We start from the raw sequence: 22247 nt of genomic DNA, 5'->3' as shown, positions 1-22247 counted from the left end.
GTCGCCGCTGCAGCCATGGCGGCTTCCACCGCGGCCGGGAAGCAAAGGATCCCCAAAGTGGCCAAGGTGAGCGGCTCGGGGCCTTGTGGGAGGAGGCCCGGGATGGGGTTGGTCCGGCCTTGGTGGTGCTTGGGGCGGGAGGCGTGTGGTCCCGGGAGCTGGTCCTCCCTACCTGAGCGAGGGCCGCGGGTGGGGAGGGCCAGCCGGGGATGGGGGTCACCTCCGCGTCCGCGTGGTCGTCGTGTTAGAAGGTGTTTTTCTGGGGGAGGAGAGAGGTTCTTCAGCACAGACACGCTGAAACAGACACTCGCTAGTCGCTGGGGCTCTGGGTAGAGCGGGCTAAGAGCTACCCTGCGTAAGGGTAGAACTGCAGCCTTGCAAAGGCTCCTGAGCCCCAGAGGAATAGGCCGTGGCTTCCTGGGCTCGTGTGAGGGGTCTCCAGCGCAAGAAGTGATGATTAAGCTGTGCTGAAGGCTGTAATAGAAGTCAACCCCGGGTGAGAGTGGAAGGAGTGAAAAGAGATGACAAGGGCTGTATTTTGGTTGATCTCACTTTTTCCGTCGGCGGTTAATACTTCAGTTCAGTTCAGTCACTCAGTCGTGTCCGACTCTTTGCGACCCCATGAATCGCAGCACGCCAGGCCTCCCTGTCCATCACCAACTCCCGGAGTTCACTCAGACTCACGTCCATCGAGTCAGTGATGCCATCCAGCCATCTCATCCTCTGTCGTCCCCTTCTCCTCCTGCCCCCAATCCCTCCCAGCATCAGAGTCTTTTCCAATGAGTCAACTCTTCGCATGAGGTGGCCAAAGTACTGGAGTTTCAGCTTTAGCATCATTCCTTCCAAAGAAATCCCAGGGCTGATCTCCTTCAGAATGGACTGGTTGGATCTTCTTGCAGTCCAAGGGACTCTCAGGAGTCTTCTCCATCACCACAGTTCAAAAGCATCAATTCTTCGGCGCTCAGCCTTCTTCACAGTCCAACTCTCACATCCATACATGACCACAGGAAAAACTATAGCCTTGACTAGACGGACCTTAGTCGGCAAAGAATGTCTCTGCTTTTGAATATGCTATCTAGGTTGGTCATAACTTTTCTTCCAAGGAGTAAGCGTCTTTTAATTTCATGGCTGCAGTCACCATCTGCAGTGATTTTGGAGCCCCCCAAAATAAAGTCTGACACTGTTTCCACTGTTTCCCCATCTATTTCCCATGAAGTGATGGGACCGGATGCCATGAACTTCGTTTTCTGAATGTTGAGCTTTAGGCCAACTTTTTCCTTTCCACTTTCACTTTCATCAAGAGGCTTTTTAGTTCCTCTTCACTTTCTGCCATAAGGGTGGTGTCATCTGCATATCTGAGGTTATTGATATTTCTCCTAGCAATCTTGATTCCAGCTTGTGTTTCTTCCAGCCCAGCATTTCTCATGATGTACTCTGCATAAGTTAAATAAGCAGGGTGACAATATACAGCCTTGACGTACTCCTTTTCCTATTTGGAACCAGTCTGTTGTCCCATGTCCAGTTCTAACTGTTGCTTCCTGACCTGCATACAGATTTCTCAAGAGGCAGGTCAGGTGGTCTGGTATTCCCATCTCTTGAAGAATTTTCCACAGTTTATTGTGATCCACACAGTCAAAGGCTTTGGCAAAGTCAATAAAGCAGAAATAGATGTTTTTCTGGAACTCTCTTGCTTTTCCAGTGTTCCAGCGGATGTTGGCAATTTGATCTCTGGTTCCTCTGCCTTTTCTAAAACCAGCTTGAACATCAGAAAGTTCACAGTTCATGTATTGCTGAAGCCTGGCTTGGAGAATTTTGAGCATTACTTTGCTAGCGTGTGAGATGAGTGCAATTGTGTGGTAGTTTGAGCAGTCTTTGGCATTGTCTTTCTTTGGGAGTGGAATGAAAACTGACCTTCTCCAGTCCTGTGGCCACTGCTGAGTTTTCCAGATTTGCTGGCATATTGAGTGCGGCACTTTCACAGCATCATTTTTCAGGATTTGAAACAGCTCAACTGGAATTCCATCACCTCCACTAGCTTTGTGCGTAGCGATGCTTTCTAAGGCCCACTTTGACTTCACATTCCAGAATTTCTGGCTCTAGATGAGTGATCACATCATCATGATTATCTGGGTCGTGAAGATCTTTTTTGTACAGTTCTTCTGTGTATTGTTGCCACCTCTTCTTAATATCTTCTGCTTCTGTTAGGTCCATACCATTTCTGTCCTTTATCGAGCCCATCTTTGCATGAAATGTTCCCTTGGTATCTCTAATTTTCTTGAAGAGATCTCTAGTCTTTCCCAATCTGTTCTTTTCTTCTGTTTCTTTGCATTGATCGCTGAAGAAGGCTTTCTTATCTCTTCTTGCTATTCTCTGGAACTCTGCATTCAGATGCTTATATCTTTCCTTTTCTCCTTTGCTTTTCGCCTCTCCTTCTTTTCACAGCTATTTGTAAGGCCTCCCCAGACAGCCATTTTGCTTTTTTGCATTTCTTTTCCATGGGGATGATCTTGATCCCTGTCTCCTGTACAGTGTCACGAACTTCATTCCATAGTTCATCAGGCACTCTATGTATCAGATCTAGTCCTTTAAATCTATTTCTCACTTCCACTGTATAATCATAAGGGATTTGATTTAGGTCATACCTGAATGGTCTAGCGGTTTTCCCTACTTTCTTCAATTTGAGTCCAAATTTGGCAATAAGGAGTTCATGATCTGAGCCACAGTCAGCTCCTGGTCTTGTTTTTGTTGACTGTATAGAGCTTCTCCATCTTTGGCTGCAAAGAATATAATCAATCTGATTTCGGTGTTGACCATTTGGTGATGTCCATGTGTAGAGTCTTGTCTTGTGTTGTTGGAAGAGGGTGTTTGCTATGACCAGTGCATTTTCTTGGCAAAACTCGATTAGTCTTTGCCCTGCTTCATTCCGCATTCCAAGGCCAAATTTGCCTGTTACTCCAGGTGTTTCTTGACTTCCTACTTTTGCATTCCAGTTCCCTATAATGAAAAGGACATCTTTTTTGGGTGTTAGTTCTAAAAGGTCTTGTAGGTCTTCATAGAACCGTTCAACTTCAGCTTCTTCAGCGTTACTGGTTGGGCATAGACTTGGATTACCAAGATGTTGAATGGTTTGCCTTGGAGACGAACAGAGACCATTAAAAATACTGCATTTCAGACTCTTTTGTTGACCATGATGGCTACTCCATTTCTTCTGAGGGATTCCTGCCTGCAGTAGTAAATATAATGGTCATCTGAGTTAAATTCACCCATTCCAGTCCATTTTAGTTCGCTGATTCCTAGAATGTCGATGTTCACTCTTGCCATCTCTTCTTTGACCACTTCCAATTTGCCTTGATTCATGGACCTGACATTCCAGGTTTCTATGCAATATTGCTCTTTACAGCATCGGACCTTGCTTCTATCACCAGTCACATCCACAGCTGGATATTGTTTTTGCTCTGGCTTCATCCCTTCATTCTTTCTGGAGTTATTTCTCCACTGATCTCCAGTAGCATATTGGGCACCGACTGACCTGGGGAGTTCCTCGTTCAGTATCTTATCATTTTGCCTTTTCATACTGTTCATGGGGTTCTCAAGGCAAGAATACTGAAGTGGTTTGCCATTGCCTTCTCCAGTGGGTTAATACTTAGCGAATGCTTAATATGTGACAGCATTTGTCCTAAACTTTTGCACATACTCTTCCCTCCTGTCTTTCTCCATCTCAGATGACTCTCTAGAGCCTGTCCTTTAGGTCCCGTTTGGATGACTCCGGGAGAGAGTGCATAGAAAGCACGCAGCACAGTTTCTGGCACTTAATGTTCATTAGATAGGCGCCCTCAGCATCGTCATTGCACACATGGCATTAAATACTTAGTATTTCTTATAGTTCAGTTCCATAAACTTCTGTTGGGCTCCACAGTTCCCATAAAAATTTAATGTAATTTTAAGTTTTGTCATAGCTACAGTTAAAAAAAAAAAGGTCAAAACAGGTGACATGAATTTTAATTATATGATAGGAACTTACTGAATACGTCTTTGAGTTGAAATGCCATGAAAAATCAAAGACGGTTATCCACCTGGGGCCAAGGCAGAAATTGAAGGATTCTGCAAATAGAGGTTAAAATGCCAGTTAAGGCATGGTGCACATCTTGATAAGACCTCTGGTTAGAGTTTTACCTAGGCATCCTCAAAATTTATTATACTATTCTAAAAGAGAAATGTTGTTTTTGCGACCTTTCCTCTTGAGAGTTTTATCTATGGCTTTGTGATAAATACCTTGCATGAAATTAAAAAGTTTGTGGTTTGTTTTTTTTTTTAGTTTCATAGAGAAATGGGAGCACGTCATGCAAAGGGGGCATCTTGTAATAGCGTTCATAAAGTTCACATTCTAAAAAAAAGTTCATTTGTTTCTTACACGTTGTGTGAAAAGCATCTGCTAAAAATGGAAATGTCTCCTGTGTTAAAAGGTGAAAAACAAAGCCCCAGCTGAAGTACAGATCACTGCGGAGCAACTGCTAAGAGAAGCTAAGGAGAGAGAACTTGAGCTTCTTCCACCTCCCCCTCAACAGAAGATCACAGATGAAGAGGAGTTAAATGATTACAAACTACGGAAGAGGAAGGTTGGTCCGTTTCAGTCTGTCAAGATCATTAAGAATTTATAGACCAGAGTTTGAAAAGCTCCTCACTGATAAGAGAGACTATAAACTAAGAAGAATTTAGTGTTTCTGGCCACCTGCGTAATGTGACTTCTGCTCACCAAGTGGTTCCATTATCGCTAAACTTCATAAAATAACCACGAGTTGTCTGTCTTACATTAAATCCACCACGGACAGAATTTTTAGTGCTGAATCAAAGAGGGGTGGGAGTTTGCCAGGCAGAACAACTGACAGCTGAGGAGGGGCAGAAGCAGTGAGGTTGCGCCATGTTCTTCTGTCTGTAGTGGCCTTCTGTGCTGAGAGGTAACACCTGGGCTAGAGCCAAGAGAGGACCTGGGGATCTGATCCAACCTCCCCCACCCCAGGATGTGGGATTATTTTTTTTAAAAATCCTCTTAGTTTGCCTATAAGATTTTAAAGAAACACTTGTGACCTTAACCTTCTTCAGTGGGTTTCTTATCTCTCAAGGATTCTAGGATGTAATTTCTCTTAAATAAGAGCAAAATGAATAAATTTCTTATACAAGGGTTAATAGACAAAAGACAATGTCATCTTTAGTTATTTTCCGTTTAATTTGACCCTTTTTGCCTTTTGCCAGACTTTCGAAGATAACATAAGAAAAAACAGGACTGTGATTAGTAACTGGATAAAATATGCACAATGGGAAGAGAGTCTGAAGGAGATTCAGAGGTAAAGTCACTGAGCATGTAACTCTGTAAATAGAAATCCTTAAGTTACCAGATACAAAAACACAGAAGTTAAAGCAAGTGTAAAACCGTGTGCCTCTGATAATAATAAAATAAAAATTTATAGAGTTTGTTCCTTGGGACCCTAGGGTTCCTTTGAGGGGCCTCAGGAGCACTATGGTGGGCTGGTCCTGGGCGGGGAACAGTGAAGCAGGCTCTCCAGGTGGGTCTCGTCACCAGCACACACTCTGCAGCCAGAGAAGTGCAGTTCCATCCATTTTCTCCATATTAGGAAATTCGTTTTTTGTTTTGTTTTTATTTTAAAGAATTATTGTTCCACTCAAAACCAGTGGCCAACAAAATGAAATCATGACCTGACCCTTCCTGTTGTCCCACCTTCCTGTGTTCTCCCTACTGGCCAGGCCCAGAACTCACCGCGTCTCCTCACCCTGATGCCGGCAGGGACCGCCCCCCTCCCCACTCATCTTGGTACTGGGGATTTTGCCCAGGTTCTCACCTACTGCTTAACTAACTTTTCCACTTGACATTTTTCTTTCTTTCCCCTCTGCTTCCTTGTGCAGACCTTCACTGTAACATCACATTGCATTGCAGTTACATGCATGTCAGTCTTTCTCTAAAACTTACAAGGTTCCTGAGAACATGATATCTTTTCACCTTTTTATGCCCAGAACATCGCTCACAGTAAACACCTGAAAAAATAGCCGAGACTTGGAGGGGGTTGCCAGGTGTGTGGCGTGTGCTGTAACTGATATCCTCCAAATCTGGCTTCTCAAGGGCTCGATCCATATATGAACGCGCCTTGGATGTGGACTACCGAAATATTACACTATGGCTGAAATATGCCGAAATGGAAATGAAGAATCGCCAGGTCAATCATGCCCGGAATATCTGGGACCGAGCCATAACAACTCTGCCTCGAGTCAACCAGTTCTGGTAAGTTCCTGAGCTAATGAAATGGCTTTTTGTAGACTGTATTTGCACATTTTTGTGTGTACATGTGTTTACATTTATTTGTTTATTTGGCCGCATCGACTCTTAGTTGTGGTATGTGGGGTCTTCATTGTGATGTGTGGGCTATTCTCCAGTTGTGGTTCACGGGCTGCAGAGCACACAGGCTCAGTAGTTGTGGCACATGGGCTTAGGTGCCCAACCAGGGGTTAAACCCGTGTCCCCTGCATTGGAAGGTGGTATGTTCTTAACCACTGGACCATGAGGGAAGTCCTGTGTAATTATTTTATTTATAGTTGTAATCGTATGTATTAAATCTTGCATCCTACTTTTTCTTTAAACATACACTCATTACTGTTTAATGTCCTTTAGCCTTTTAAGTCATAATCCCAATGTATAATTGCTTTGTAATCAGAACTGAAATTTTGGTTGCAGTCCTTTATACAGAAGAATCTTTTTGTTGACCTAAGCAAAAAATCCTTTTTTTCCAGTGTCTGATCCTTTTCAGATTTATATCTTAATAGGTGAAACATGTTTGACTTCACCTTTTGGGAAGATAAAGCCCTGACTCTTCACGTGTTAACAAAGTTAGAGCCAGAGATTGCCAAAGACCGTTTTTTTCTGAAGTCATTTTGACTGTGACCAATAAGTTCAGATGATTCTGTTGAAGGTACAAGTACACGTACATGGAGGAGATGCTCGGGAACGTCGCTGGTGCCCGGCAGGTTTTCGAGCGCTGGATGGAGTGGCGGCCCGAGGAGCAGGCCTGGCATTCGTACATCAACTTCGAGCTGAGATACAAGGAGGTGGACCGGGCCCGCACCATCTATGAGCGCTATATCCTTCGGACGGGTCTGCCTGCTGCACTGCTGGGGAGCTGTGGTCTGGCTGGGACACGTAGTCACTGATTTTGGCCCAGAAGTCAACTTCTGCTTCATAAGTTGCGTTTATATTTTCTAGGGACATAGTTGTTCAGAACAAAAGTTTGTGGTCGGGATAGTTGTCTCTTTTCCAGGGAGACTTGGGTTTGTTTATCCTTTGGCATTAACACTGTGGTTCCTTATGGAAGTTAATACTGTAAGGCCCTGTTTGCTCTGGGGTGTATGTTGGTCATGGGCACTGGTACTGGCGTTAGTCCAGAGGTTTACTGTTAACTAGCCATGTGATCTTGACACGTCAGATCACTCCTTGGAGCCTAGGTGTCCTCGTCTTTATTTTCTCAATTATTTACTTATTTATTTCTGGCTATGCAGGCTTTTCTGTCATTGTAGCGGGCGGGGGCTACTCCAGGTGACATGTGCAGGCTTCTCATTGCAGAGCACTGGCTCTAGGCACGCAGGCCTCAGTAGCTGTGGCTCCCGTGCTCCAAAGCACAGGCTCGGTAGTCGTGGCACGTGGCACGTTGCTCCATGGCGTGTGGGATCTTCCTGGACCAGGGATCGAACCGGTGTCTGCTGCATTGGCAGGCAGATTCCTTAGCAGTGAGCCACCGGGGAAGCTCCCTCATCTTTAGAAGGGAGGTAAAAGTCCCTGCTGTGGGCTGATTGTGAGGAGGAAGGAGATGGTGACAGGAAAGCACCCTCAGCAGTGCTTGATTCTTGTTTCACTATTCTTGTGCTGATTTATCTCCTATTTGATAGCATTTATTCATATATCCACAATCAGTGTTGGTGGCACTTTGGCAGTCATTTGCAGACACGCCCAGAGTGATGAAAAATTTGCATCCCCCAAGGCACTTGGTCCCAGTGAAGGACAAACAAGACAACCATCTGCCTTCCTGTCTCTGCTCTCCTGCAGGGCTGACCGGGGCAGGGAGCGGGAGGGGCAGTGCAGGGGAGGGAGACGCCCCAGCTCTGGGCCAGCTGAGCAGGACAGAATTCCTTCTCTGGCACCGGTTAGTGGGCAGCTTTAGGCATGTCACTTAACACTTCTGAGACTTGTTTTCTCTTTTCTAAAATAAAAGAATTTGCCAATGATAGTTATTTTTAGGATTGAAAATCACAGTCTATGTGAGACGTGTGTGTATTCGTATGTATATAGTATATATGTGTGTGTGTATCATGCATACATATTTCCTCTGGGAGCAGCGATTTGGTGTTCTCCAGGCAGAGTGACTTCATAGAGCGTGGGTACCGCGAGATAACAAGACTCAACTTTATTATGTAATTTTAGCATCTTAGCTGTGACTACTCATTTTGATATCACTAGTTTAACAAAAGCATGTATGGCACCTGCTCTGTGCCATGCGTTATGATAAGCACTTTACAGATACTGTTGTTTAATCCCTGTGACAGCCCTCGATTCAGAAGCTGCTTCCTTCTGCAGATGGGGAATCTGAGGCAGGATAGCATCTTTCAGGTGCTGGTGAGGCTGGGATTTGAGCCAGTCAGCTTCAGAGCCGGTGCTCTTCAATCATTGCCCTATTGGAACATGTTCAGTTCAGTCGCCAGTCGTGTCCGACTCTTTGCGACCCCATGGGCTGCGTACTCTTTAATCATTGCCCTATTGGAATGTGTTACTACTTTGAAATTTAATGATTTCTTCAAGGAAAGTAGATGAAAAATACATCCTATGAAGAAGTAAAATTGTAATAAAAAATGTCTCTGTTGGGTCTGATTAGTAGTTTTCTTTTCGTGACGTGTTTTTTCTTTCTTCTTCTTCTTCTTTTTTTTTTTTTTTTTGATTTTCTGGCCTTGCCACACACCTTGTAGGATATTTGTTCTCCCAGCCAGGGATTGAATCTGGGCCATGGTAGTGAAAGCACTGAGTCCTAACCACTGGACCACCAGCAGCTTCCTCTTTTTTTCCCTTAAATCTTTATTGGAGTACAGTTGATTTACAATGTTATGTTATACAGCAAACTAAGTCAGTTTTATATATATATGTGTGTGTATATACATATATCCATTCTTTTTAGAATCTTTTACAATATAATTTACCACAGAAGTGTTTCCTGTGCTATACAGTAGGTGCCTGTTATCTATCTTATATACAGTACTGTGTGTGTGCGCACGTGTGTGTGCGTGCCGACTCTTTGCGGCCCAGGTACTGTAATCCACCATGCTCCTCTGTCCATGAAATTCTCCAGGCAAGAACCCTGGAGTGGATTGCCATTCCCTCCTCCAGGGATCTTCCTGATCCAGGGATTAGACCCAGGTGCCCTGCAATGCAGGTGGCTGCTTTACCGCTTGGGCCTCCAGGGAAGCCCAGTAGTCCATATATGTGAATTCCAGTTTCCCAGTCCATCACTTCCCCCCACGTTTCCCCTTCCGCAACCGTAAATTTGATTTTGGGATCTGTGAGTCTGTTTCTCTCTGCCAAACAGTTCATTTGTGTCATTTTTTCTTGTTGTTAAATTTCACCAGTAAGTGATAAACGGTATTTGTCTTTCTCTGACTTACTTCAATTAGTATAACTACATCTCTTCTTTGGAGAAAAGTCTACTTAGATCTTTTGTCCATTTTTTGGTTGGGTTGTTTGTTTTTTTGATACTCTAGGTTTATTCATGTTGATGCAAATGACATTATTTCATTCCTTCTTATGGCTGAGTAATATTCCATTGTATATATGCACCACATCATCTTTATCCATTCTTCTGTTGATGGACATTAAGGTTGCTTCCATGTCTTGGCTATTGTAAATAGTGCTTCAAATTAAAATAGTGAACATTGGGGTACATATGTCTTTTGAATTAGGGTTTTCTACAGATGTATGCGTAGGAGTTGGATTGCTGGATCGTATGGTAATTCTGTTTCTAGTTTTTTTAAGAACTTCCATACTGTTCTCCATAATGATTGTACCAAATTATATTCGCATCAACAGGGTAGGAGGGTTCTCTTTTCTCCCTGTCTCCTCCAGCATTTATTATTCACAGATTTTCTGATGATGGCCATTCTGGCCAGTGTAAGGTGGTATTTATAGTTTGGATGTGCATTTCTCTAATAATTGGTTATGCTGAGCATCTCCTATGATTTTTCCCCATCTCTCTGTCTTTGGAGAAATGTCTATTTAGATCTTCTGTCCATTTTTTCATTGGGTTTTTTTTTTTTATATAGAGCTGCATGAACTGTTGGTGTATTTTGGAAATAAATCCTTTGTTGGTTGCTTTATTTGCAGATGTTTTCTCCCATTCTATGGGTTGTCTTTGCATTTTCTTAATGGTTTCCTTTGATGTGCAAAAGCTGTTATGTTTAATTAAGTCCTGTTTGTTTTTTGTTTTTATTTTTGTTACTCTAGGAGGGGGATTCAGAAAAATACTGCTGTGATTTATGTCAGTGTTCTGTTTTCTTCTAAGAGTATCAGGCCTTACATTTAGGTCTTTAATAATCTATTTTGAGTTTATTTTTGTGTATGGTATTAGGTAGTATTCTAATTTCATTCTTTTACATGTAGCTGTCCAGTTTTCCCAGCACCACTTATTGAAGAGACTGTCTTCTCCATTTCATATTCTTGCTTCCTTTGTCATAGGTTAGTGTGTGGGTTTATACCTGGGCTTTCTGTCCTGTTCCATTGATCTATATTTCTGTTTTTGTGCCAGTACCATACTGTTTTGATGATGGTAGCTTTGTAGTATAGTCTGAAGTCAGGGAGCCTAATTCCTCCCACTCTGTTTTTGATTCTCAAGATTGCCCTGGCTACTTGGGGTCTTCTGTGTTTCCATACAAATTAAAAAATTTTTTCTCTTCAGTTCTGTGGGAAATGCCATTGATAGGGATTGCATTAAATCTGTAGGTTGCCTTGGGCAGTATTGTAATTTTTGACACCATTGATTCTTCTAGCCGACGCACATGGTATGTTTCCATCTGTTTATGTCATCTTTGATTTTGTTAATCAGCTGATCTCTCCAGCTGTAAGGGGGCTTCCCCAAGTGCGGGACTGTCTCCTCTCCTTCAGTCCCCAGGGGTGCAGGTCCTATCCTGCTTACTGTTGTCTATCGTTTTTCTTTCTTTCATCCTGCCTGGATACGTGGGCATCTTCTTGTTCTCTCAGGTGTCTGAGGTCCTCTGCTGGTGTTCAGCAGGTGCTCCGTGAGAACTGTTCCGTGTGTTGCTGTACTCTTGGTGTACTTGGGGGGAGAGGTGAGCGTCATGTCCTCCTCTGCCATCCAGAGTCCTCTCAGGAGTTTTTTTCCTTAATCAGTAATTCAGATATTGTTCCTAAGCAGATAGCACAACAGGTGCCATTTGTTGAGCACATTCTTTTGGCCTGAAATTGCAAAGAGTTTTCTATACATTTTTTTAATTTATAGTTGACAATCATTAAATGAGGTTGGTTGTTACTATTTTCTTATCATTTAAAGATGATAAACTAAGGCTTAGATAAGATAAGAACTTGCCCAGATCACATGGCTAGTCACGGGGTTCAGCTTTCCTCTTCGTACTACTCCTGAAACATGAAGAAGCACTGGAGGAGGCCAGAGCAACAAGACCCTGCCCCCCGGGGAGTCACCCCCATAGCCATAGGGGGTGTTGTTGAGGTTCTGGGTTTGGGCATGGGTTTTTGTTCTCTAAGCCACATTGTGCTGCCTGGTTTTTCCTTCATTCCACTCACTTGTTCTCGTGCACCCTGATGTGAAGAACTGGATTAAGTATGCCCGCTTTGAAGAAAAGCATGGTTACTTTGCCCACGCACGGAAAGTGTATGAGAGGGCTGTCGAGTTCTTCGGGGACGAACACATGGACGAACACCTTTATGTTGCCTTTGCCAAATTTGAGGAAAATCAGAAAGAAGTAGGTAAACTTAAAGGGACTCGATTATGTTGCGAAAGAGCTTAGAAAGGATGACTTTTTGTGCACGTTGAGTTCATTTACAGTTTCTTACTTATCCTTGGAGAAAATAATTTCAAAATACGAAAACATGATTTCTCAAGGAAAACAGTGCACGTCACTCACCTGCAGGTTGGGAGTGATTATAGATTGTATTACAATGGTCTTAATTTTGTGTGCTCTACTTGGAAACAGATCTTTAAATCTAGAATGAGAATATTATCTACAGACTTAAGAGTCATTTGATACTCTGATTAAAGGGCTTTATAAGTAATGAGCCTGGGAAACAAAAGGCCTAGAGCCTTCAGTACTGAGAACAGAATTTGAAATGAAAAACAATGATGGCCCCACAAATAAGTCAGTTGTGTTCTCCCTTAGTATATGTGGAAAATAATCCCTTCACGTAGTTCAGATAATCCAGTATGGGGAGGGCCATGTGCTGGGGTCTGAGTGTGGGGTCTTACACAGGTCCCAGGGATGGTACAGGTTCTGTCCTCAGGCTGGTGGGAGATGTGGAGGGTCTTAAGCAGGAAGTGGTCAGATGTTGTCTGTGTGCCATGTGGTGGGCCTGTGGCTGCTTCAAGGGCAGTGTATGAGGGGAGGGCGGCAGAAGTGGGATGGGAGCTTTTCATATGGTCCACAGAGAGATGGAGGTGGGTCGGCAGGGACCTGGGGAGAAGTGGAGGGCCGAGTTGAGGTAGAAGAGGCAGACTGTGGAAACAGGGAGTGTGGGAGTGCAGGGGAGAGAGGAGTTGGGGTGGGGGGAGGGCCCTGGCTGAGCAGGTGCGTGATCAAGACCGGAATGAGGAGTCTGACAACGACCCAGCTGGGTGGGACTCAGGTGAGTCCAAGGTGCAAGGACGATGTCCAGCTGGCAGGTTAGGTAGACTTAAATGTGGGGCTCAGAGTGTCTGTCCATCCTGACAAAAGTTCCTCAACAAAAGGGAGAGGGAAAACCGTACTTTGGACACTTTCAGGCCTCACAGTCTAACGTACAGGTCATGTTTTATGTGTTGTGGCTAGAACGAGAGGGCTGTGTTCTGAAAGAGTAACCATCCTGTCTGCTTTCAGTTTGAGAGGGTACGAGTGATCTACAAGTATGCCCTGGATAGAATTTCGAAACAGGAGGCCCAGGAACTCTTTAAAAATTATACCATCTTTGAGAAGAAGTTTGGTGACAGGCGGGGCATTGAAGACATCATCGTGAGCAAACGGAGGTTCCAGTATGAGGAGGAGGTGAAGGTGAGTGTCGCAGGGCGGCCCCGACAGGCCTGCCAGCCAGGCCTCTCCCCACCCTGTGTCTGCAGTAAACCGGCAGTCACCCCAGAAGGGGGAGGCAAACAGGGCAGGTGGAAAAGGAAAGCAGACAGCACTTGGACTTGCTCTGCCACGCGAGTGTCAGAAGTCACAGTGTTGGCTGCTAATTGGACACAAAGAACTTGAGCAAAGGAAATTTGGAACCCGTTTGAGCTCATTGTTTAAAGAAGATGGAAGATTGACCTAAAAGAACCATTTTTATACATTACCCTTCAGTTTAACTGCCTGAGCAAGACTATTGTAGTTACAGTTCCATCCTCATTTCTCTCTGTAACGTACTGTTTTGATTTGAATTCAAAGGTAGTAGTGTTTGCCTTTATTGCTCTGTGTATTTTAAAATATTTCTGCCTGGTCAAATTAAGATATCTCCAAACAAAGGACCAAGTGGTGGTAGATGAGGGTGAAATATGTTCAAGATATATTATTATTAAATGAGAAGGCAGGTTCTGCAGTTGTGAGAGTGGTACAATCCCATTATAATTTTGAATCAATCCAGACATAGACAGAGTCACATACAGAAACAGATACTTAGGAGAAGAGACGTTTGTTTTCATGGCTGTAGATACTGGAGGCTTTGCAGAATCAGTAGGAAGCAGGAGGAGGTGGCTTGGAAAGTGGGCAGAAATCAGTCCAGTTGCAGAGAGTCCTGAAGAAGAAGATGGGACAGTCACATTTCAGTCCGGCTGGGAATGATCAACCCACCAATGGAAAGCACTTCCACAAGCCAGTTCCTGCTGTCTTTCATCTCTGTCACCCACCCACGTGAGCCAGACTCCCGGACAGGGGTCCTTACGTTGCCAAATGCAGTGGCTTCCAGGGGCCGGGAAGGTGGGGCCCCACTCCCTTCACTTCTGTGGAGGAGAGGTGTGCAGGGCATCGCCTAGCACAGAGCTGTGTGTAATTTGACAAATTACCAATTGCTGCTTCATTTAAAACAAAAACAGAAAACCAATTGTTAATTAATTTTTATGCATTTGCCTCTAAGTCATTTTTCCATTACCTTCTTTCAAAAAGCTTAAAAATTGTGCATTAATTCACTTCAGTTGTGTCCAACTCTGTGACCCCATGGACTAGAGCCTGCCAGGCTTCTCTGTCCATGGGATTCTCTAGGCAAGAGTACTGAAGTGGATTTCCATACCCTCCTCCAGGGGATCTTCCCAACCCAGGGTTTGAACCCATGTCCCGAATTGGCAGAGAGGTTCTTTACCACTTCATGTCCTGCATTGGCAGGGAGGTTCTTTACCATTAGCGCCACCTTGGAAATCCAACTTAAAAACTGGGATGCTCCCCCCCAAAAAAAGGCTGTTGTAGGTGAAAGGAGCTTTACTGGGGAACCCCTAGGTAACAGTCTTCTCTCTCCTTTTCCCTTTCTATTTATAAAATCTCAGCAATGGTATTTTTCAATGAAATAGTGTAAAGTCTAGGAAAAAAGCTGCTGGAGTATAGAAAGTGAGTCTGGTGCCTTCCATCAGCTTGCCTAGTCCAGCAGGTGCAGCTCTGGGTTTGGTTTCTGTTTAATCCAGCCTGGTGTTTCCAGGCTAACCCGCACAACTACGACGCGTGGTTCGATTACCTGCGCTTGGTGGAGAGCGACGCGGAGGCCGAGACGGTGCGGGAAGTGTACGAGCGTGCCATCGCCAACGTGCCGCCCGTGCAGGAGAAGAGGCACTGGAAGCGCTACGTCTACTTGTGGATCAACTACGCCCTCTATGAGGAGCTAGAGGCCAAGGTGCAGAGTGGGTCCTGGCTGCGGGGAGCTGCTCCCCGGGTAGCCGGCTGGCACGGGTGGGAACTGGTACCACGGAGCCTTGACCACACAGGAATTTCGCTGTACATTCTTACAGGCCTTCTTGCAGCCGTTTACATTCTTTCTGCCACGTTTTAAACTCTCTACACTTGTTGTGGACACAGGCGAGGTGGTTTTTAGTTTTGATGTGTTTTTTTTTTTTTACACTTTGAGGTACTTGAAAAGGAACAATTAACCAGCCCTTAGTTTCATTATTTATAGTTGCCAGGGTTTTTCTCATAACTAGGGGTCACAGCTGGATTGCACATTCTTGCTCTTAAATCAAGTAGAAGTTTCAGTAATTGGTTGTAAGTTAATAGGAAAAGACGAATCCTGTTGGTCGAAGACTGCAGAACATCTTTGTTCCTGCTGTCACACAAGAAAGCCTCTCCACTGAGAAGCTCTCACTTGGTGGCTCAGTGCTGTGGGTAGGTCTTTGACCAAAGCTTGATGCCCAAAGTTAGTTCACTTGTGATCGTAAATGGAAATAACAGCTTGTGGAAACATATTCAGTGTTAGGGGTGTACATTTTTGTTAGTAATGGTAGAATTAGTGTTAATATTGGACATGAATATTTTGTGCAAATTCCTTATTCTAATGTAGGATCCCGAGAGGACAAGACAGGTTTACCAAGCCTCTTTGGAACTCATTCCTCATAAAAAGGTATGTTTGCTATGAGCATTCTGTTCTAAACACATGAAAATCCTGCGTCTGTTACTTGTGAAATAATCCCATGGAATCGTATTTGTTGATGAGCTCTTGCCCTGTGCTAGGCACCCTAGGAAAACATTAAGAACAAGGTATACTCTTTGCCTCTGAAAACAGCTCCCAGTCTGGCTGAATGGACAGTCTTTAAGTGACCAGGGACTGATAGAGATAATGGAGAAATTCCGAGAGGATCGTAGTGGGAACAGACTGAGCAGAGTGCACTCAGCTTCCACAGGGACAGCCAGCAGGCTGCTGGCACCTGCGTGGATGTCCATAGGCACAGGGACACGGGTGTTCTGGGAGCAGTTGACACGTGGTCTCTTCCCACTGTGGGCAGTAGGCTTTATTTCCTGACACCAGAGATAGCGAGCAGTGTTGACCAAATTACTTTCTGGAACAGAGGGCCGTTTTCTCCCTACTCAGCACACACCCACAAAGCTGCCCCTTAGTGGGGGCCAGAGAGCCCTGCGTCACAGTGAAGTCTCCAGATTACTCTTGGTGATTTCTGTCAGATATTGTTAGCTTAGCTTATAAACGAGAAAATATGTCTGTCCTAGCTGTGAAGCTTTAGGGAAATTCACTTGTGGCCTTGTGTTAATTTAAATTTAAGTGATTTTTTGTGCTTTTGTTTTCTAGTTCACATTTGCCAAAATGTGGTTACTATATGCACAGTTTGAAATAAGACAGAAAAATTTACCATTTGCCAGAAGAGCTTTGGTGAGTAAATAAAGGCTCATGATACATCATTAAGTTCTTTGAGAAGGAAATTTACATCTTAGTGTTTATAGGTTGTCCAGTCCCCAACTAAGAAGGCAGGAGAAATACTGTGCCTTTATAACCTGAGACATGTTTTCGAAAGCTGGGCCTTAGAGGAAAGATTGGGCGATAATGCTTAAATTATTCTATTGTCAACAATGGACAGTTACAGCTACCTGTTAACCAGATCTTTCCTGCGGCTAGAGAGATTTGATCTTAAATTGTTAGTAGTCTGATCCTCTGCAAGATTTTTGGTGTATTAAATGCACCTCCGTCTTGACAAGTACTCTAAAGTTTCTCAATAAGATTAGATGCAGCTGTCCTTCTGATAAGACCCTGTCTGTGGGCAGCAGGGTTCGTTCATTGATAACCCCTTTATCATGGGAAGTGTTCTCCTCTGACATCTGGATTCCATAAGAGATCCTGAGAATCTAGGTGAGATTCAAAATAGTTCTCCAAACACTTCAGGAACCCCGCCTCTTACTGAACAGACCCAGGTGACGGCTGAGTGAGCTGGAAGGTTTCTTTGGGCCTCTGTCAGGAGCCAGTAGACCAGTGCGGTACTGCAGAGGGAGTGGGTGGTTCACCGGATCGATGCCCCAAGGCCCTTGCTCAGTGGAGTAATGGCTTCTCGGCCAGGTCAAGGATGTCTGCACAAGTCAGACCAGACCTGCTCAGGCATCACCTTGGTGTCTTCTTTTCCAGGGAACGTCCATAGGCAAATGTCCAAAGAACAAATTATTTAAAGGTTACATAGAACTGGAGCTGCAGCTTCGAGAATTTGACAGATGCCGGAAGCTTTATGAAAAGTTCCTGGAATTTGGGCCAGAAAACTGTACCTCTTGGATTAAATTTGCAGAATTAGAGACAATCCTTGGCGATATTGAGCGAGCCCGGGCGATCTACGAGTTAGCCATTAGTCAGCCACGCTTGGACATGCCAGAGGTGAGGCACTTACATTGACTGTGGCTTTACTTCTGACACTTGCCCAGCATTACCTTAGATAACCATCTAAGAGACAGAAAGGAGGGGGGAAGAGGCCCTCTCTAGCGGGTAGCTCAGCCCTGCCCCAGTGACACCAGGATGAATTGGAATTTTATAGGTGGGCTCTTCCTGCCTTTCTGTAACAGAAGGCTAAAGGCGGGTGGCCAGGGCAGTGCAGTCAAGGCCACGTGAAGTACAGGGGAAGGGTTCTTCTGTCACAGATTTGCCTGGATTAAGCCCTCACCAAATCAGGATGTTCCTGGAGGCACCAGTGCCCTGGCCTGGCCAGCTACGGGGTAAGCTTGAGCCTCCAGGTGGCGCCAAACTGCAGCCTGGACAACGTGAACCTCTCTCTCAGGCACCTCTAGGCTCGCTCAGGTGTTCTGTGAATCTTGCTCTGGGGTGACTGCACTAAGTGGTTTACCAGGCCCCACTGACTGCACTGGGCAGGGCTTTCTGGGTTACTCGTCCCATGAGTTGGCCTCAGCTACTCAACAGACTGTGGTCTCAGGTGTCTGGGCTACATCTTTCTTGCCCTTGTGCCCTGACAGGCTGTACTGAGCGAGTGGGCAGCTGGTCCCTGGATGCTTGTTGAATTCAGATGCATCAGGGAACTTACAGTGATGGCAAAAACAGTGTATGCTGACTGACCAAGGCCCGTTTTCTCCGCACAAGTTCCTTGAATGTGGCAGGCTTATGATAGTGCTGGGTGGTTTGTTAAGTTTCTCTGCTCTTCTTGTTAAGTCCAGCAGTTGGGAAATTTCAAAAGAGAATCTGGAAGTAAACCCAAGGTCTTTTTTCTCATAATGTAGACTCTTAGCCAAATCTTGGCCAGCTCGTAAATACTAGCATTAGTTGTTGTATCCACATACTGTGTGTTCCTTAGAAAGTTCTAGGTTCCTGGATATTCTAGGTTGAGATGCTAGTTAGGCTGTGCTTCAAACAAGAGCATGTTGCTTTTTAAATGTCAAGACTGACCTATGAATTTGTCTTTCTCAGGTGCTTTGGAAATCATATATTGATTTTGAAATTGAGCAGGAAGAAACTGAAAGAACACGAAATCTTTACCGAAGATTGCTTCAGCGGACACAGCACGTCAAGGTATTCTGTGATTTGTGGGCTACCTTTGATTTTGCTCGAATCAGCAGTCTGGAAGAGATATTTTAAATAGATTTTAAGTGGCTTCCTTTTACAAAGAGCTTGTGAGTCTCAAGACTTTGGAATGTTAAGCTTATACCAGGCCAGTATTTATACTGCATGTGAGTAACTTGGATATTGTAGGTTGAATAAAAATTAAAACTTTTTTCAGGATATTAAGATTATTTCAGACACCTAATTGGATATAAAAGCAGACTTCACCATTACTATATAGAAGCAGCTAGTCAATAGGTTATATTCTTTAGAATACTCAAGATGAATACAGTAGGTATGTTCAGATGTTGTCAACAAGAAATTAGCTTTATTATTACAGTATTATTTCCTGGGTGACATGGTTAATTTGGTTTGGTAATGATTTCTTTCTAAGGTATGGATCAGTTTTGCACAGTTTGAGTTGTCTTCAGGGAAAGAAGGAAGTTTGGCCAAGTGCAGACAGATTTATGAAGAGGCTAACAAAACCATGCGAAACTGTGAGGAAAAGGAAGAGAGGCTCATGCTGCTGGAGTCGTGGCGAAGCTTTGAGGATGAATTTGGAACAGCATCGGATAAGGAGAGAGTGGACAAGCTCATGCCCGAGAAGGTCAAGAAGAGGAGAAAGGTCCAGGCTGACGACGGGGTAAGGACTGAGCCCCTGGTGCTGGTCCTCCATGCCAGCCTAGCAGAAGTGCCCCCTTTGAAATGTGTGTGCAATGCGTGGCACGTGTACAGCCTGAGGAAGGGGGCAGCAGCTGGGGAAGGAGCCGGTCACAGTCTGGCTGCTGTAGGAACACGACAGGGTGTGCGGTCCACCCAGGGTGGAACCCCAAGGAGGGCTTGCAGAGGGTCTTCCTGGCACTGCTGGTTCTGGGTACTGTCTGAAGTGTGTTGTTTCTGGAGCATTAGACAGGAGGTGGAGGGCACTGTGGCCCCGCCTCTAGGTGGGAACTAAAGCAGGGGAGGCTCCGTGGGCTGTAGGAAACCCCCCAGAACTTGGATGCAGTTGGCGTCTCCTGTGGCGGATTGCGGGGGCTTGGTTGGAGAGGGTCTCCCGGGAGGCTGTTGTATCAGAGAAGCGTTGCTGGCATCTGGAACAGCACACCCTTGGGGAGTGCAGCCAGTGGCCAGCTGGACGTGGGAGGGACAGGCAGGGAGCCAGGAGTCCCAGGTCTGTGGCTTCACCTCGAGGTGAAAGTAAATCTTTAGAAGTTCAAAATCTCACACACAGGACTGCAAGGTGGGGTGGAGGACACTGCGTATCTTCTGGTTGACTGTGGAGCACTTTTCCCACCATGCAGTTGCTTTCAGTGAGTAGCAGCTGCAGCAACACCCATCCAGCAGTACTCACTCACTCCCAGTCTCCCGGGCCTGCCGTTGAAAGTTGAACTTTCAGAGTAGGCCTTGATGTTGTTTTGCACAATAACTGTAAGTTGAATACAAACCCTGGGCTCCACAGTGAAAAATTCTCTGCTGTAACTGAAAAATGCATTTCAGCCACAGGTTAGCTTATCTTGTTTTTCTTTGTCCCTGTAGTCGGATGCAGGCTGGGAAGAATACTATGATTACATCTTTCCGGAAGATGCAGCCAACCAACCCAATCTCAAGCTCCTGGCCATGGCCAAACTGTGGAAGAAGCAGCAGCAGGAGGAGGCTGGAGAGCAGGACCCAGACGGAGACGCTGCCGAGCGAGAAGCTGGGCCCTCCTGTTCGTATTGACAGATGTTATATTATTTTTATAAATGTATAGTTTGGAATTCTTGTGACTCCTGTAAGTTTTTGGGTATTCCACCAGTGATGAATTGATGGGGATCTTTTGACAACTACTTTTGAATTATTTTTAAAATGCTCTTGGGTTAGTTGAGGGTGGGATTTGTAAGTAAAGGAATTTTTCTTTAGCTGCTGGGTTTTCTTATCTGAGTCTAAAACATTTTGTGTCTCCATCATTCATTAGGAAATCTAATTCATCTATTTTAGATGGAACTGCAGAATTTTGAAAATCTTTTATATAAGTTCTCAATTACATTCCATAATAACTTTTAAGTTTTCTCATGGTTGTCTTCATAAAGATATTTTATGCATTCCTCTGAAACTTGTAACTTACTCACATCTCGAGTCACTGACTTGAGTTCTGTCCCCAGCTCTGTCACTTAGTGATACCTAACCTTTCAGTTTACGGACTTTTGCTGGGTCATTTTGAAGATTAAATTAGAAAAGGAGTATACCTGGCACAGAGGGAGTGCTCAGTCAGATGTTCATTCCTTGTGGAATTGGGTGTGCTTGGATTAATTTTAACAAACAACTGTACCTTCTTAATGGCCATTTATACTAAATGTTTATGAAAACACCAGTTGGAAAATAATTTACAGTTGCTACACTTCTGCACAAGGTGTTTTTTTAAAAAAACCAAGAACATTTTTAATAAAATTTCAGTTATACATCATCATCAGTTGCCCAAACTAGCTGAGTTCTCCAGGGGCTTGTTTAAAGAACAGTAATTCAGGAGCTGTGAAGAACAATGTCCCATGCTCCAGTGAGTGTGGGAAACCTAGGTTAAGCCTTGCTGACAAGTCTCTTTATACTTAGGCTTCTCAGGGCTCTTGACACATTCCTGTATGTTATGAATCCTCAGCAGCAAGGCCTGGCTGTGTTTCCCAAAATACAGTGAACAAGGAAACCATTTTTACCAAGAGCACCAATAAACACTGCCCAGCATGCTGCAGCAGAGACTGTGTACCCGTAAACTTGACGCATTCAACCTGGCCTCGATTTAGAACGTGAAAAACACCTGCGGTAACTTACATGGCACAAAGCCACGCAAGATGATGGTGTATTTGCTGGCTGACGCACTGCTTATATTCTCAAGCAGAAAAGCATTTGCCTTAGTTAACCAATCTGAGAAATTGTTTGCTTTAATCTAGCCCGTGTTCTCAAGCCTGTTTTTTGGTTGTTCACTGCCAAGGTTATTTGACTGGAAGCATATCTGTGTGTTTCTTCACCTGTAAGGAAAATTAGCAGATTTACTTGGGCAAATGTATTATTACATTTTCAAGTATGTTAGTCACCCAAGGGAGTAAAAGCTAGTTGTTACGGTGTTAAATTCTATCTATCTTGAAAATAGGAGCGTTTGAATGCAGAAAGAAATAGGACCAGCAGGTAAAAGCAACCTGTTCTCCACTTCACTGCTTCGGTCACCAGACTGGCATTGGCTGCTGGAGTCACAGGCTCTGAGTCCTGAGGTCTGAGCAGGGGCTTCAGAGGAGCGCCATGTTCTGAACTGGCTAAGTTGCAGGGCCATGGGTGAGATGAAAACGGCCCAGATGCTACTGTAAGTGATGAATCATAATCATGTTTGTGTTGCACATGTATGAAAGGAAAAAAACCAGCCAAGTTCTTGTGTAAACTCCTACTGCTGTTTGCAGGCACATACCGTGCCTGTGTAAAATGCATGAAAGAAAAAGTTACTCTCTTGGGAAAGTATCACTTCTCTCTC

General features: G+C 44.5%; 1 protein-coding gene across 1 annotated transcript; it reads left to right on the top strand.

Moving 5' to 3' along the window:
- Positions 1–22122, top strand: CRNKL1 (crooked neck pre-mRNA splicing factor 1). The gene is made up of 14 exons (XM_068987080.1): positions 1–66; positions 4464–4616; positions 5251–5342; positions 6134–6292; positions 6978–7144; positions 11858–12036; positions 13144–13314; positions 14927–15118; positions 15779–15838; positions 16520–16600; positions 17345–17584; positions 18623–18724; positions 19149–19397; positions 20291–22122. The coding sequence occupies exons 1-14, from the start codon at positions 16–18 to the stop codon at positions 20471–20473; spliced, it is 2079 nt and encodes a 692-aa protein (XP_068843181.1). The 5' UTR covers positions 1–15; the 3' UTR covers positions 20474–22122.
- Positions 22123–22247: the final 125 nt, after the last annotated feature.

This window comes from Capricornis sumatraensis, chromosome 15 (assembly GCF_032405125.1).
Source record: "Capricornis sumatraensis isolate serow.1 chromosome 15, serow.2, whole genome shotgun sequence".
NCBI classification, from domain to species: domain Eukaryota; kingdom Metazoa; phylum Chordata; class Mammalia; order Artiodactyla; family Bovidae; genus Capricornis; species Capricornis sumatraensis.
The sequence above is the reverse complement of the archived record's forward strand: the minus strand, read 5'-3'. Positions and strand labels throughout refer to the sequence as shown.

Coding starts and splice junctions, on each gene's coding strand:
- CRNKL1 (XM_068987080.1), top strand. CDS start 16: ATGGCGGCTTCCACCGCGGCCGGGAAGCAAAGGATCCCCAAAGTGGCC. Junction 5,343..6,133: donor AGTCTGAAGGAGATTCAGAG/GTAAAGTCACTG, acceptor TGGCTTCTCAAG/GGCTCGATCCATATATGAAC. Junction 15,839..16,519: donor AACTCATTCCTCATAAAAAG/GTATGTTTGCTA, acceptor TTTGTTTTCTAG/TTCACATTTGCCAAAATGTG.